Consider the following 17,147-nt stretch of genomic DNA (forward strand, 5'->3'; position numbering starts at 1 on the left):
ACACCTATGGGACTGGCAGCATTCAGGTAAAAAACATGATCAATTTGGAGAATGACACTTATCATTATTGTATTTTCCCTAAAAATTATGCAGAATGTTGACAACATGAGATTTCTGGAATATCCTTCAGGAATCCTATTCAATTTCCTGGTGGGTCCTCTAACTACTCTGTGTTCTGTTAACAGCTGGGAGTCTGGGCTTTTAGGAGTCCAGGTTTCAAAATCTCCATCTCTTTCCCACTTTTGCTAACTGAAACATGCCTCAAGAGAAATATTCTTTCAGTATCTAGTGAAAGGTAATGTTAAAGCAATATTGGAAGTCCAGATTTAAGACAAGCAGCAAGCAACCATCTCCTGTCTTTTAGGTGAGGTATTTCAGCACAACAATATTATAGCAAAGACAGGGCTATTTTTACAACCAGAACGGGAAGATCCCTAAAAATCAAACAGTCCTGTCTTGCTTTTTGGTGTGGGTTATTTCTTATGCCAAACCACAGCAGCTAGTGCCTGTGGTGCATGTCTGACCCTAACGTGGGAAGAATACAGAGCAACTGCAATTGTCAGTGTGTCAAGATCATTAAAACATGCTCCTACTGGTATCTAAATCCTACCTTTCTTCCTTGGTGACTATTTCTTTTGAACCTGGTTCAGAGTCTAAGGCAGGGAGGAGGAAAAGTCACCATCATAAGAAAGCAGCTATTTCAAGAGCAACCTTTTTTTTTTTGGTCTATTTATTTCTCAAATTCTGCAACCCTCTGCAAGTGATTCACAAACTTAGTTCAAACAGTGGGAAAACTATTTGAGCCCAGGAAAGACTGGCTGTGTTAGGTTTGCTTGCTTATTGTCACTTTTTAACATGTTTAAAGTGACACATCTCTAATGATCCAAAATAATCTCTGAAGCAAAAGGAATTCCATTAATTCCACAAAACTAGTAAAATGGAAAAATGTAAAATCAACTAAAGAAACTCTCATGTGTGTAAATAATGGCTAATAGGACCTGTTCAAAATTCTCTGTAATTCAACTTCTAAAACTCAACCTTACAAACTGCAGGGGTATGAAATTTGGTATCCCTGTGCTCCAAGGACTGCCAGATCTTACCCTATGGCATGAGAAGAAGACATCACTCTGAAGCTGATGTAAACTCTGCCAGCCTCACTGAAATCAGCAGAGTGATGACAAGCTACACTTGCTGAAGAACTGCCTTGAGTCCCATAGTGTGTCTGCTCTGGATGATGATTTTACAGTAGATATCCAAAGCATCTTTTTATACATATGTCTGATTGCACACTTAAGCCAAATATTTAACTGGTCTAAACAGATATAATTTCATTAATTTAAGTCTATGTGGCTTACACATGCCTGAGATTATGGCCATCATGCCTGCCATTTTTCTATGGAAATCTCTGAAATTCAGAGGGTTCCTGGGCTGAAGATTATATTTAAACATTACAGGTAACCAAGTAATCTAATTTTTCATCTGATCAAATCAACACACCTGCATATACACCACCAAATTTGGAGCTATATACAAAAGGTAAAGCCTTCTAAACATCACTATACATAATCCTTTTCCTGCTCAATAACATTCTGATGTTTTCTTCCAAGTGGGGAAAAAAAAAAGAAAAAAAAAAAGTGGAGGGTAAGGGGAAACAAGAACAGAAAAAAAAAACAAAAAAAAAAACAAAACACCAACAATTACCAAACATTACCATCTGGGTCTGCATGTGAGTGGATACCAATCAGAGTTAGATCTTCCTGCAAGTCCTAGCTACCCTTCCCTTAGAGCTCCTGCCAGTGATGTAGCTCTCTTCAGGCAGGAGGAGCTCTCAGCAGTGCATCAGGATGATCTAAAATACTGCAGTGGAGAGACACCTCCCTTTGGGCTGGGAGAGAGGGCTATGAAACACCAGACCAAAGCCACCTAACTCTTCTAATTGTTTTCCCATCTCTGTGCAGTCCCATGGGTAGCTGCTTGTTCACCACAGATATTTGTACATAACTCACTAAAAGAAATGTACAGGGTCACATGATGGATCATACATCATCCAGTTTTTATTGCAATGGTATTTTAAATATTGGTGGTCTCAGTTTTTCTCTCCACCCTGCCCAGGGAAATGGAAATCTATGGGGACAAGATGGGATTTCAGAAAGATTAGTTTGAATTTTGCTTTGCCTCTTTTCTCCTGACAGAACATAACAAAAATTCAACATTTGAATTTGCCATGAAATAGCCATTCTCTGCAATATGGAAATTTCTGTGGGCAAGTATATCAGTATGTCTTCTGTTTGTGTTTTAGAGTTCTGAACCCCCAATTATGAAAATGTATGTTATATAGCCCTCCTAAATTTTGCTTTCATCCTAACTGTCAGAGACAAAAAAATAATATCTGACAATCAATACTAATTAGTGAGAAAGCTATTTTGGGAGGCACATAATTTTGCTTAGATAAAGGAGTACTGTGAAAGACACAAGCATTGTAACTTTGGGTTAGCTTTTATCACAATTTTATGATCTGGACTTGGCTGACATAAGGAAACATTGATGTGACGTTCCTGTGTACATTCAAATGCATTTAATTAGAGCTCAACTGTGGCACTTACACAGCTTGGGAAGGCTAACTAACTCTGGCTTTAAAGCACCTATTTGGAGAAAAAACACATTTACATAAAAGCCCATGATCAGGTTTATTGTGAAAGAAAAGCCTCTTTCCTTAAATCGTTAAATACAGACAGAACCTTAACATGAAGAAATTTATCTTGGATTATATGCCAGATATAGATTGCTGCAACCAGTAAAATTTAAGGTCAAAGTCTGAAATGCTTCATTTTGCAAATGAAACTTTAAAATTATAAATCATTTTACATGGCGTTTATAAGCAGAGTGTTTCTTAAAGAGTAGTTAATTTTGTCATACTTTTTTTTGGTCATAGTTATTAGATAATGCCTCTGCCACCAAAGCAAGATTTCGAACATACTTACTTTTTAAATTGTCTGATAATTGTTTTCTGTTTGTACGCAGTTTACCTCACCAAAATCCCTAAGTCATTTCTTCTGTGAATATTTAACAAGAATGAAGTTCAATATTGGATTCAAGTCCTTGGGTAAACATGAGAGTTTGTACAAGGATACCACTGTAGTCATTCACACACCAACTATAATTCTCTAAAGTTCAGTTGTACATTCAATGAAAATCAGGGCTCTCTTTGTGATGGCACAGCAGGTGGTTTCAGGCAGGAGGGCATGCAATTGCTGGACAGAGGACTAAATCCTTCCATTCCCTTACTGCTCCCTGTAAAGGTGTTATGGAGCTTCACCAGTGTCCTCTACAGTCCTGAAATGAACACTTTGGGACTGACTTCATTGATGGTGAACCTTGACCTTTAACTTTTAGTCCTCTGTCTATTAAGCAGCAATGTCTGAATGCAGGCAACATTTTGTATAATGGGAATATTTAACTGCTTCGTACTCTTAATTTCTACTTGGAATTTATCTTTTTTAAAATTTTTTTGAGGACTGCTTAGTGCATAGATTTCTGACACTTTAAAAATCAGTTGGAATTGTGTTAAAACACAGTTTTTTATTTGCACATTCTACTTACAGAAAACTGTGGTACTGTTGTAAAGGGATCGAAAAAAGGATTAGATGTATCAGCAGGGAATGTCTTTATCTTTAAAAAAGATAAAGAAAAAGATGTTACTTTCAGAGCATAAAAATGCAAAAGAAAAAAAAAGCAGCAAAGCATTGCAACTACAGTGACATATCCAACAAATCAGAGCAGTTCAGCAGTGCTTGGACCAGACCCAAAAAAGACCCTTCCAAAAATGCATACAGAAACCTGATGATGAATAGTCAAAGCATAAATATGAAAACTTGATAAATTAATTTTACCATGTAATTAAATATGCTGAGCAAATACAGAGCTGGTTGCATACAATATATCTTCCAATTCTGTCACCAGAATTATTATGTGATTCTTTAGCCAACACTACATTTTAAGATATGCAATATGAAGTGCAGGAGCAAATTTTGCTGTACAGGGACTTTGGGTAAAGAACCTGTGCTTTAAATATTTTAGACTTCCAAATTTTCACTTACACTGTTGCTACCAAAGACAAACAATCACCCAAGGTGGGATCAAAAGAAAATAATAAATTAAAAAACCATGGGGACAACTGTTTGTTTCAGGCAGCTAGGATGCCCTGTGTTGAGTAGAGGGCTGCAGATAAAGGATAACCTTTGGAGGTTTTTTGAAAGGTGCATGGAAACAAAGAGGAGAGAGACCAACATATCCATCTGCCAAGAGGGTTTGGTCCATGAGGATATAGTCACTGGTGTGACCAGACCCTGCTGGAAGTCACTTCTGCCCTTAACGTAGTTTTAAACATTAGCTGAAATTAAAAATATATTAAAAGCAGCAACAATCTCTGTCTCACTTCATTGTGAACGCTGTTTCTCATTATTTTCCTTTTTAGAATGCAGACATTATTATTCATTCATTCAGAGAGGACAAAATAGCAAATAAACATTTGAATTTGAGTTGCACTTCATGCTTTCCCTTTGGAAAATTGCATTTTTCACTGTAGAGGTGTGTTTTTCACTTTATTACAGAAACTGCTGTGCATTGCTTTGTTATGCATGTATTCAATCATCATTTACTAACTACAGCTATACAACTGTTGTCTAATAATGAGGAAAGCTACCTCAAGGGCCCCAAGCCCCTGTAGGCCAAAAAAACCCCTGGAATTATGACATCAAATATAATTAAGTAAATGTACAGTGTTTATTTTGCAAATAAAATAGCAGAAACATATTGGCTTCTAAGGGTACCAAGGGAAATTAACAGCTATCTGCGGGCTTCCTTCTGCAAACATGTGGAATTAAGCTTAGCATTAATTGTCAGGCTTCTTACACACGAGGAGTATGGATAACAATGATACCGTCAAGCATGTAAATGACTTTTTAACAGAGTAAAGGCGTTTGTAAATCAATTACACAGGCAAAAATGAGCTAACAATTCTGCGAAGGAGAAATTATTTCAAATCACAATTTTCTAGGCAAACTTATTAAAGGAAGTTTCACAGTTCTTTCACAGTCCTATATTCATGTCTGTTAGCAAAGTGTATGTAGGTCTGCTGTATTGCTGATTGAACCTAACTCATTAGACTGACACAATAGCTTCTCACAAATTTGTTATTTTACATTATACCCATATTATACATTATATGTCCAGAGCCAAATCTGGACAGCTGTAGCATATCTCACTCTTTTGAGAGACAGCAAATACCCATGAGCCCAGGCTGACATTCTCAGGTTATGAAGAGTTTACAATATGATGTTACAGTACAAAGTACAAGTGTACTCAGTTACAAATAAAATCTTTGAGCCAAAGACAAACAGGGATGGGAATCTGGTTGCTTGTGTGTCATAGGAGTTTGATATCCCACAGTTAAATCTCTCCAATTTTGCCAGTTAGTCTCATTACAGAAATGAAGCGCAGTTACTGAACACAGGAAAGAAGAATTATGCAGAATACTGGAGATGCCACTGAGATTTGGGAGCAGAGGCACATAACAGGAATCTGTCTGATCACATGCTGTGACCCATAGCCATACAGAATGCCCTCTTGCAAAACCAGCAATCTGTGGGTGTGTGTGAGGCCAGCCTAAGCATCAAAACAGGGTAAGAAATGGTCAGTCTGGTTTCGTTATCAGTGTGAGTCCCTCTCTCAGGGAGCTGTGCTATTTTAATCTTGAGAATAGGACAATGTTGACAAATGAAAGGCTCACTGAATTATAAACCCCTCAATTTCTGGCCTTTTAAACAAAGTGGAAGGAGAAATTATGGAACAGAGGGGAAAAAAATCCATACCTGTCTTCAATATGAGTGACAAACAAATCATCCCACTTAGCCTCTAGTATTTACTCTTCCCCCATATTTTTTGCCTCTGAGAACAGGCCACTGTTACTCAAAAGGCACAACAGAGTTTATTGTTTTGGCTCAGGCCTTGATTAAATTATTGCTGCCAGCTTCCTTAGGCAAGGCAGAGAGACAACACTGTTGTTGCCTCTTCAATACTGGCAAGAAGTTCTTATCTATTAATGGCTTGGCTCTTCTGAGTAGGAAGTTGGTACAATATCCTAATCCATACAATAGCAGAAAAAAATACATTCAAGATTATTGTTTAGACAGAGGATATGCAGGATGGGGAGACAACAGTGTGGAAAACATCACTTTAAAAACTGGTTTATGTGAAACCTGATTTGGAAATTTGAAAGGTCTCTTTGCCTACTTTAACCTAACTGTCCTGCATGTTCGCCATGGCCAGCAGTAGCAGTTGCCAGGACCTGGAAGGAGGAAGAAAAGCCTGTGATTCCCACTCCACCACACAAGGAAAGCAGCATCATGGGTGAGTCTCTTCCTTACCCTTGCATTGGAGTTGAGTTTATTGCGTGAATTCAAAAATCTCAGAATAGCTCAGAAATCAAAACAACTCCCTGAGCAGAACCTAAATGTTACCCCTTCCCCACACAGCCTCTCTCCCTGTCCTAGGAGGAAGACATACCATACCTTTAAATATCTCCTAACTCACATGGAAGAAGCAGACTCTTAACTTTTCCAGGCTGCTTTCTTCTCCCTGTCATGGCAGGATCAGTTGAAAGATGCCACCTGGGAACTGAGAATAGAAGAAGGGCAGAGCCAACTCTACCACCTACTTCAAAGCTGCAGTTCCTCCAGCATCTGAAGACCCTCAGCAGCTTCCAGGCTTTACCTGGGAAGGCATACACCAGGGGAAAAGGAGAGGGAAGAGGAAGTGGGCAGTTCCATGGACAGGTTGATCTCATGAAGCTGAACTCTAGCTGCTCAGAGAAGTGAAACACAGTAGCTGTCAGTGCACGGACTGCCTATAGACCAGAGTGAGGTTTGCTGTCTGCTTTGGTATGAAACAAAACAAGTAACCTCTTTAAAGTCTACAGCTGGGCACAATTCCTGTCCTGGCAGATGGAGCAGCAATCTCTCCCACATTACTCAGATAGGCATTTTCTGGTACAGTCAGGCTCTTCCACAAGAGCAACAGGGACTAACTGGTGTCACAGGGGCTACAGAAATAGCATGAGCAACAAGAGGTTAGAGCTGTGCTCTCCTTAACAGCACAGACAGGCTTTTAAGTAAGAAACTTGATTTCAAGCACACTTGCTCTCTCTGCAGGAGTGCCAAGAGTCTTGCAGCCAAAGTCACAGCCATAAAACGACCTTTAAGGCAAGCCCTATGAGTAACTGTCAGGTGGCAGAGGCATGGCTTGAAAGGGGAGGGAAGAAGGCTGAGATTCCAGCAGCATCTCACATGCTGAGAGCTTGTTTCATAACCTGAAATGCCCCTTGCTTGAAAGGTCAGGGAGAAGTACCATAGCAGAACTACTTTGGACAAGTAGCTCCTTGTCTGGAATATTTAGCTTGGCAAGTTGAGAATTTACTAAGCTTAAAAGAACAGTTGACTCTCAAAAAAAAACCCCAAAAAACAAAGGATTGGCATAGTCTCAAGAGATGTCCAATGGTTGAGTAATCTTTAAGGTGATAAATCTGAAAACCAGTCAGATATAACAGTCACATCAATTTTCATGGGAAAAAAAAAGCAAAAATTTATTTCTCTTTATTTTCTGCTAGTACTCAAAGATTCTTATTGCATTATTGCTGTCCATTGGAGTGGACAGCAATAATGGAATAAGAGGAATCTTTGAGTACTAGCAGAAAATAAAGAGGAATCTTTGGAGGAATCTTTGCCACAGCCAGAAAGAATTAACACACTGATTTTCCTTGACATTTATATAGCAAGGGAGAATTAAGAAGCCTAAAGGAAGAATCTTCCCCTTTTCTTTGCATTTGTGCAGAGAGTTCTTCTGGATGGAATTTCAAATCTCAGTAAAAACAATTGCACGTTCCTGAAACACTTTTTAGATGAGTTAGGAGGAAAAAAAAAGCAACTTTCTCATATAAACAAATGGAAGTGGAAGGAGATAAAGAAAGAGTACTTTTGTTGAGTTTATTGATATAAAATTAGCTATTTTGGTATTTCTATCAGAAGGGAATATTACAAATGTCCTTGCTTTGGCAAAAAATTACTACTTTTGGGAGAAGTGGGCTTAATTTGGATGTGTTCCCTTGCCTTTGGAATATCCCTGGCCTGGCACAATTATCCTTCCACAAAGGTCCAGTAAAATTTTCTGCTGTTGACACTTTGCTTCACTGCCATCCCCTGCCCCTTGACAGGAGGCATTTGTAACATTATGGTGAAGACGTGTGATCTCAGTGGGTTTGCACTGTCACTTTATACACTGACCAGATGGAAGACACACTTCAGGCCAAACACTTCACTGGATTCCCATGCAGTACAGCAAGAAGAGGCAGAGCTGCTAACACCTGAAGCAGTGTCATAAATAAGGCTCTCAGGATACACATAGAGCCAGAGGAATATTCTGTTTTGCTTTATTTCATTGCTTTATACACAATGTAAGTTGAATACCATCATATCTATACAGCACAGAGACCTGTTTCTACTCATCAAATTAGAAAGGGACATCAGCTGAGATGTCTGGAGGACATTGCAATGGCATTTCCCTGTCCTGACATGTGACATGACTTAAAACATTAGGCCTGGTTTCCAAAACCAGTGTAAAGATTCCAGGCTCCACAATTTTTCAGTAAAGCTCCTTGTCTGCTGTAATACCATTTCAGTGGCTGAAATGAATACTGAGGCAGAAAATGTAAAAAACCAAAGAGTTTCTGGTATTTTTTACCATGCAATATCTACAGGGACAAACAAATTCTTTTGAGTGGGAGCAGTTTCAGGCTCAAATGATCCAACACTTGGATTACGTCAACCCCAGTTCATGTCCTTCTCATGTGGCAAATAGCCAGCATGACAGGTAGGCATAATCACTGCCAGGATGCACAGGGTGAAAATCAGACCAAAACAGTGCAGCAAACTTGCAAGAGGACAGAAACATAAATCAGAAATACTATTGACTAATTAGTCTTGGAAAAAGCTGTGTGAACTTGATGCCCTGATGAACCACATTTGGTGCAAATCCCACATGTGTTGCATCACAGTCCACCTTCTTTTCATGGGATGCAGGATTCTTTCTAGTTTTTGAATTGATATCCAGGTGTTGGTGTCAGCAGACAGATTTTGTTCACACTCATTAAAGAGGGCACTTCTGCAGAAATGTACTATGGAAAACACCCTGAGGAACGAAATTAGAAGTTTCTTAAGAGGATGGGTTTCTGTTCAAGCCACTAATCCAGGGAGGAAGAAGCTACATGTTCAGAACCTCCCCGCCCTGTCAGTCTCTCTGAGGAGACAACACTGGAAAATGTCCCTCATAGCTCTATCTGGTATTTGGGTCTCCCTTACTCATCTTGCAAAAAACTAGGGGAGTCTGGAGATCAAGGAAATGCTTCCAAGAATATTCTTTGGTTCCCAAGAACCACATAAGTGCATCCAAATCTTTGAATCATCTGATTTGGTGTGAGTTTCCACAGGACCACTGTACTGCAGTACAGAGTCCCAATTCCCACAGGTACCGCTCAATTCCTTATGGTGAACTGAAAAAGCTCCACTTTGAAAGGTCCATGTTCATCCCACAGTATCTATGATGAGACAAGTTCTCTTGGGGCCCCTCAAATGGTGAGCTTGCCATTCCTCTGCTCACTGATGTACACCAGCCCTTCTTTGGCCCTTGCTGCAGGCTGAGTCCACCTGCCCTGGAACATGACCTGGCAGCATACACCACCTTCTTGATGTCTCACCAGCTGCTTGTACTTTCCTCTCCATCAGGTATTTTCCTCCCTCTTAGAGGGACACTGCAATCCTTCCTAACACAGAGGCATTGTCAGGAGGTGGCTATGTAGCTCCTTGATTGTGCTCCAGTGACTTCAGCCTCCCAAACGGATGTCAAGGGAGTTCATGACAGTAGAAGATGTAGAAGGTTCTGTTTCTGCTAAAGCTTGGATTTGCTGCAGTTCTAGCTTTTCACAGATACTTCTTGCATAATAGTTTGTGGCTGCAGTATAAACTATACACTATTTGCAAGCAGGTCTACCTAAATCACAGCAGTTAAGATGCCCTGGATATGAGCCTGAATCTTCACGTCAGCTTCTGTAACAATTTACAAAGACAGCCCTACAAATTTTGTTGGTGCTAGTATCTTTTTTATGCTACCTTTAGGGATCAAGTACCCTAGATTTTCACTCTAAGGACTGTAATTATGGGTTGCTAGTAAAGGGACTTCAGAGGTATTGGGAGAGCATGAGGGATGACGGTAATAGTGTTATTAAATCAGTCCAGCATCTTTACAGCACATTGGAAGAAAATGCATATCCTGGATAATTTTTAAGACATAACTTTGCCTTGTGAATATTTTTGAGAAGACATTTTTCAAAAGAATACAGAATAAGAGCAATTCAGATGTGACAAAACAAGACGGTGTCCATGCTCTCACAGTCTTCGGGATTTTCAGTACTCTTTCACTGGTGCTGTGAAGGCGAGCAAGCTTAAGCAGAACATAACCACAGAATGGGCTGTCAGCCCAGTCACCATCCCCTGAGGAAAATGTGGCAAGGCAAAATGATGTCACAGTCTTGGTGTGTTGGCTAAAATGCAGACTAAAGATTTGCTTGGTCTTTGTTTAAAACACAGAAATGAAACAAACAGAAAGCAGTAGATACCCACTATATATGGTTGCTCTCCAACAGTTGCTGCATTAGCTGCATTTCTGGGACAGCTAATGCAAAGTTACCTTTCTTGTCCCTTGGCTTTTACCAATGAAATCAACGGTGATCCAGTGGTTGGTGCCTACATCACGTGCACAGCTAACAAAATCAAGTGGAATCTTGGCAGATGGAGGCTGTTTTCACAGAAGAAAGTCACTAAAGATGGATAACATTAAGAGGAGGAAATGAGTTTTGTGATTCCTGCCAATTGAGAATGCCCCAGGTAAGACATATACTTCCCAATTTCACTGCCAGCAAGCAGACTGTATTTTGTACCAGATGGAAAAACTCACCCCTTACCTCACCTGATTATTTCTAAGTATAGATACTGATTGCTCATCACCCAATAACTGTTAGTTCACCAAGACTTATTAACACGGAGACTTCGAACCCAGGAACATTCCCACAAAGGCTGATTAATAACCATGTAACACACCTGCCCTTTTTTAGAACCCTCAGGGTCACATTCCTATCTTGAAAAGTTATGACACATTGGCACAAACAGTGTACTGCTTGACCTTAGTCCAACAGAAACAAATAGTTTGTCTCTCTAGTGTAATCAATCTCTACTTGTGTAAGAGAAAAAGCTGGCTGAAAGTCCTTAAGCATCTAGAAACTCAACTCATCACAGTCTCCTTGAATGTCAGGATAGTAAGAAATACTTTGCACCAATTTTCTGTCCTATTTTTCTGGGCTATTGAGCTCTGATAAAATCCCCAGGAGTTTATAAAGTTCATTATTATAAAGGAAAAGAATAGCACAGGTAGATAAAAGTCAGTGGAGCTGCAGAAAAAGTGTTAAAATTACAAACTGGTGCACTATTTATAAATCTATAAAGAAGAACACTTGAGTGTATTTTCAACTTCAGCATGTGACCAGTCCCAGGGACAACCACAGCCTTAATCTGTGCACGTGCTTACAAATTTTGGTGAACTCTCACAAGTTATGATCTCAAGTACACACAAGAGTGCTGACTGCTGTGCTATGCTGCAACTGCCTCACTACTCTGAACATCTACTCTGAATTAAGCTTCTATAAGACAATAATAATTTCCCATCATAATATGTCACCTTTTCCAACATGCATCAAGGAAGCAGAGCACTGCTTCTTTAAATGTAGTGAATACAAAACTATTTGATCCTATCAACTCCAGCTGGAGTAGAAGCTAAAATTCTGTAAGAAGCAATGTGTTGCTTAGTTTAAGATTCATGCATGAACAAAGTCAATCCCATATCTAGTAAATGTTTTGTGATAAATGTTATAAATAAAAACCTATTTATTCATAACCTCATTCCCTTGACTATGAATCATTCATATTGCCAGCCATCAAGCATTAAATAAACACAAAGATTCTGTCTTGACTGCAAGTAAAATCTAGTTGTGTTCAAACACAAGAGCTCATTAGGCATATACAGATTCAAACACCTGCATTGTAACACTATGCCAATTCAGTGCTGTGAAACACATCAGATGCCTCTGTGTCTGAGGGATATTACCCTAAAAGCCAGTCTCCCAGTCTGAGACACTGCACTCAGATATGTCCCAGGCTAAAGAGATTAGTCCCAGCCAAGGGATAATCCAAATCAATTAGGACTATTAGCACATAACTCGCTCTTGCCCATCCTAAATTACGAAAGAAATATCTGCTTTGGACCAAGAGCACAAGTATAGAACTCTTCTGCTTGGCCCAGGAATGACAGCAGTTTCAGTGCCAGAAGGCCGTTCTCATTTGAGCAGAGCTCTGCTTCCCCATATTTTCTTTATTGAGCTAAGGCTTGAGAGGATCCATTATTAAAGACATCTTTGTGAAGGCAACTGAAGAGCATTATAATGTTGCAGGGAGCAGGAAAAGTAAAATAGAAATGAGAGAGAGGCCAAAAAATGACAGTCCTCTCCCCAGAGATCTGCTTGTGGCACCTCTTCAAGGGAAGAAATACACGATGAATAAAATGTCACAGGCAGATCCTGGTCCCCAGTTACCAACTTCCCGTCCATCCCAACAGGAGCTCACAGCCCCCAAACTGGGGCTGAAGATTTCCTGTGAGGCATGTTTCCAACACCACTGCCTCAAAGACCTCTTCCCAGCACCATGTGGAGATGGAGGAGGTGAAAACACTGTTGTCTGGCAATCTCTGCTGATGTTGTGGTCCCTGGGAAGATTACAGTTTACTCTTTCAGTTCAGAAAAACCCTGAAGTCTTCTAAAATGTAAGAGGAGCAAAAACTGGTCCAGTCAACTTCATAACTTGGAAATTATGAGGGGGCTTACAGTGTTTACTTTTAAATTTCTTCCAAAGAGCCCTGGGATAGCTGCAGGCTAAGGCCCAGGATACTCTCTTTTCTTGGCAGGGGGATAAAAGCAAGGCATCATTCTGATTTGTTGTTGGGTTTTGTTTTTTGGTTTGGTTTTGGGGTTTCTTTTGCAATCCTATGCCTGGAGCTTTTTGACTGTGCTTTCTATGAGCTTGGGAACTAACTGTTCCTGGTGCCCAACTTGAGCCACACTACAGATGTACAGAAAAGCCTTTAACCATACTGCCTCACCACCCTACTCATGGTGAGGAAGAAAAGAGAAAGCACAGTTTCTTCAACCCTTTCTCCAAACCAGTAGCAGCAAGACAGGAGAAGGCCAAAATTGCTTTAGAGGCACACACAAACATGGGCTCTCCTGACCACAGATATTTTGAAGAGAACAAGCTTTGTCTGAAGTCTGGGCAGCTCAGACACTGATGCAAACACATGGATTCTATCTGTATGTGAGCACTTGAGCTTCATGGTTATAAATTTTGACAGTTTGCTCAACTTGGCTGCAGCATGAAATGAGTGCCAAATTGTGCACAAATTCAGGTGGTTGGAAGTCCACTGTGCTTGGCACATGACTTCCCATCTCCAGCACTGCCAACAGGGCTCTCAGCAGAGCATGTGCACATGGCTGGGTGTGTATGCCAGATGGCAGGGCCAGCTCCTTCATCACAATCCATCCTGGCAATATCTGGTACTTTGCCAGAAGAGGGCAAATAACATTCCGCAGCACTGGAACACTTGAAAGATTCTAGTCAACCTTTTGACAAAGGACCAATAAATGACATTAACTTGCTAAATTAGTTCTACAGAGGTTTACTTTCCTGACCTCACCAGCTGCATCTCCTAGAAAGTATGAGCATTTGGTCTTGGTTTCCTGAAAATGAGAGGAATGTCATACCATAAAGCAAACCATATATCCATAGTTCTTCCATAGTGATTGTTTTGTGGACAAGTTCCAATGAATAATTCTGAGAAGCATGCAAGAACTGCTTTCTATTAATCAGGCTTAAAATGGTTGTACAGAATATCTAACTCTGTAGAATTTTTCTTCCTCAGCTCAAATCAGTTTAGCTTTTTTTTTTCAGAGTCATAAAAGGGATATGAACAGAAGGGAACCCTTCCTACTAAGGTCATTGGTTTGCAATCCAGTTACCATGATAGCTAATAAGTTAGAATTAGGGAACTCCAGTTTTCTTTCTCCCACAATTAAATCACAATTTTCTTCCATGACATACAATGTCTGGGACAAGGCACAGAACTGTGGAATTACCATAGATGTGCTGAGGTTTATGAAAACGTCAATTTTATCAGTTTGACTTACTGGTTATTCTTCTATTGCTATGTCTCTGAGTTATAAGATTTATAACTCAGCTTAAAAACTTTGTATAAAGTCATAGCAAAAAATCTCTCTGGATGTAAATCTCATAAGTCAGTGATTGTATTTCTGTTTTGGTTTTGCTTGCTAGTAGACAGACTACAGAAAATTAAATATATATTATGCATCAGTAGAGAATTTACCCACTGAATAAGAGCAAAAAGCAGAATAGGCCAGAAGAGAAAATCTCTGGTCGCTTAGGTACCAATTGTGGTTCATCAAAAAGGACTGCTACTGCTTAGAAATTCTCATCAGAAAATGCCTATTTATTGAATGTGTATTGCCCTGAATGTGTTACAAAAGAAATGGTGCTGATTAAATTTTCTCTACATTTAAAAAATATATATTTTAAAGGCTTCAATCAGCACTTTCTCAGTGCAGTTTTTAGTGCCTAATTCAGAAATGACATTTTGGTTGGAAATGTGAGTTCATTGAAATTAATAATCCAACATCACTTGAAAATGAACCACTATTTAATTTCAAATTGGTCTGATCTTTTTATCTACCCTTCTTACTACTCTCTGACATTCAGTTAAGGATATTTTCCAATACAGGCTTTTGAAAGGAAAATGTAGACAATCAGATTTTACTTTTCAAAGAAGAAAAAAATTCCTATCAGTTCTGATTATTCAATTGTGTAGCAAATAAAAAGAAAGTTTACTTGATCTTTTTGCTGGTTTTACAAGTTGAGTCACTCAGCCAGTCAAAAAGCTTCTGAAAGCAGATGTTCCTATTTTCTGCTGAAGCCTGGAGACATTCAACTGAAATTTCACAGAACAGCCAAGCTGTTAGTATCACACTTGTTATCACACTGGAAAAATGTGAATTAGAATTACACATATATCAATTCATTAGATGGTTGGAAAGAAAACAAACACACAATAGTTACTCACTGAAGTTTAAATGCAATTTTCACTAATCACAGTGAGGAAGAGAAATTAGGAACTTCGCAGCTGCTGAGACAAAAGGAATAATGTACTTCTCAGGTCAAAAAAAGGTGATCAATATGCCTTTATCAAAAGTCTTTGTGACATAATAGCTTCATCACTGTACTTGTCTCATCAAGAGCAAATGTAAAAAGATATACCTGGTTTCAGTCTTTGCACAGAAGCTGAGCATTCCTGTATCACATTGATTATTGTTGAGTGGAAGAGGAGGCTCAGCCAGTACAAAAAGATGGTGCTTTATACTCTGTGTCTGGAAAGCATGGCCTATTGTTCACTTTTATTCTTCTTTGGCAGATGTTACACTTGCTTACTGATGCTCAGAACATGGAACATATTTGCTTGAAAAGTAAAGCAATAATCTTAAATAAAAAAGATGTATGATTGAACACATCAGACCTGATTTACAACAATTCACGGGTTATAAAAGCTTTGCTAAAGATTTGCCTTCTCTGCTTGCTGTAGGAGGTAGATGCCAGCTGGTTTAAAATCTGTTTGCTTGCATTTACTTGATTCCTTTCATTTACTCTGATGTTGATTTCAAGCAAAAGAGAAAGCTGCTACTGGCATGGAATGATCCTTTATTTTTTCCTGAGGAGGCAGGAGAAAGGGATTTCAGGTAGTTTTCTTCTTTCTTTTCTTTTTTTTTTCTTTTTTTTTTCTTTTTTTAAGCTTCAATAATGTTCATGACCCTCAAGTTTTCTGACCTTCCTAAACACTGCTGAAGTGGTGGCAATCTATATCACTTCAGAGGTACTGAGAAAAGCTCTGGACTAAAAATGATTAGTGCACTAATTGCACAAAAAGTGAAGCACACAGACCGTCTTGGACTGCCCTGTCTGTGGTGTTTGGCAGATGCTCTCCATCATCAGGGAGCAGACTCCCTGGGACCTTGCCTGTCAGTTGGCCTCAGGTCACCATTACTGCAGTCAAGCACATCCTATAACCCCTCCTGTAAATTGGTCAAACTTTAAAATTATTTCAGTAGTACTTCCTTTTGGAGTACTACTCCAGAAACTACACTGCTGCAAATGTACTTTATCAGTCCTATAGTCCTCAGGAGAGCCACCTGTGAAACCCCAGGGTTTCATAGATTATTTGACCTAAAGCTAAGTAATTTTGTTTGTAGAGTTAGTGTTCAGCCCCACTAAGGAAGCTGGAGCAGATTAAAACATCCAGCACCCACCTACATGTGCAGCTGTGGCACCACAACCTCAGTCCTCCAGCTTCACAGGCAAATCTAGAAATGGCCACGGAACCACCACGTACAGGCACAGCAAACATCCCACCACTGTGCAACAATCTCACAGTCATTAGCTACAGAGCATTTTCTATCTCTGCAGGCACACAGGTTCTACAGGATCCTCCAGTCTTCTGGTGTAAATATCTTCTCAAATGAGATCCCATCTGCTCAGGCCTGCTATGGAGTCCAGCCAAAGCCTTAAGTTCCAGGACCAGCTCTGCTTGCACAATCTGGCAGAAACCAGACTTACTGATAGGCATTTGCACATTTTATAACTTCTATGACCACAAAGCAGGTGCAAGGAATGCCAGAGAATAGTTAGGACAGCATATAAAAAATCATATAGGGCAAAAAAAATAATTGTATGTGGCAGAATTTATCACCTCTCCAGGGAAAAGATTCTCACCTCTTGATCCAAACTATCTTCTGACATTGCACTTTACCTTCACCTCAAGTTTTATAAAATGTTAGCCAGTGGACCATTGATTATTTAAAAGAACTGAATTCTCTGATA

At 39.5% G+C, this 17,147-nt stretch overlaps 1 protein-coding gene across 6 annotated transcripts in view; it reads right to left on the reverse strand.

The window, feature by feature from the left end:
• Positions 1-17,147, reverse strand: part of EPB41L4B (erythrocyte membrane protein band 4.1 like 4B) — a 194,265-nt gene that overhangs the window by 6,796 nt on the left and 170,322 nt on the right. For 5 of the 6 annotated variants that reach the window (XM_071455149.1, XM_071455107.1, XM_071455117.1 and 2 more), the window contains one exon: positions 3,601-3,669. The exons of the other annotated variant lie outside the window; for it this stretch is intronic. In XM_071455149.1, the coding sequence (XP_071311250.1) occupies positions 3,601-3,669 (69 nt within the window). The remainder of the gene's footprint in view (positions 1-3,600; positions 3,670-17,147) is intronic. 6 annotated transcript variants of the gene reach the window in all.

This window comes from Agelaius tricolor, unplaced genomic scaffold, assembly GCF_023055355.1.
Source record: "Agelaius tricolor isolate 1412-34295 unplaced genomic scaffold, bAgeTri1.0.p SCAF_2, whole genome shotgun sequence".
Classification (NCBI taxonomy): Eukaryota; Metazoa; Chordata; class Aves; order Passeriformes; family Icteridae; genus Agelaius; species Agelaius tricolor.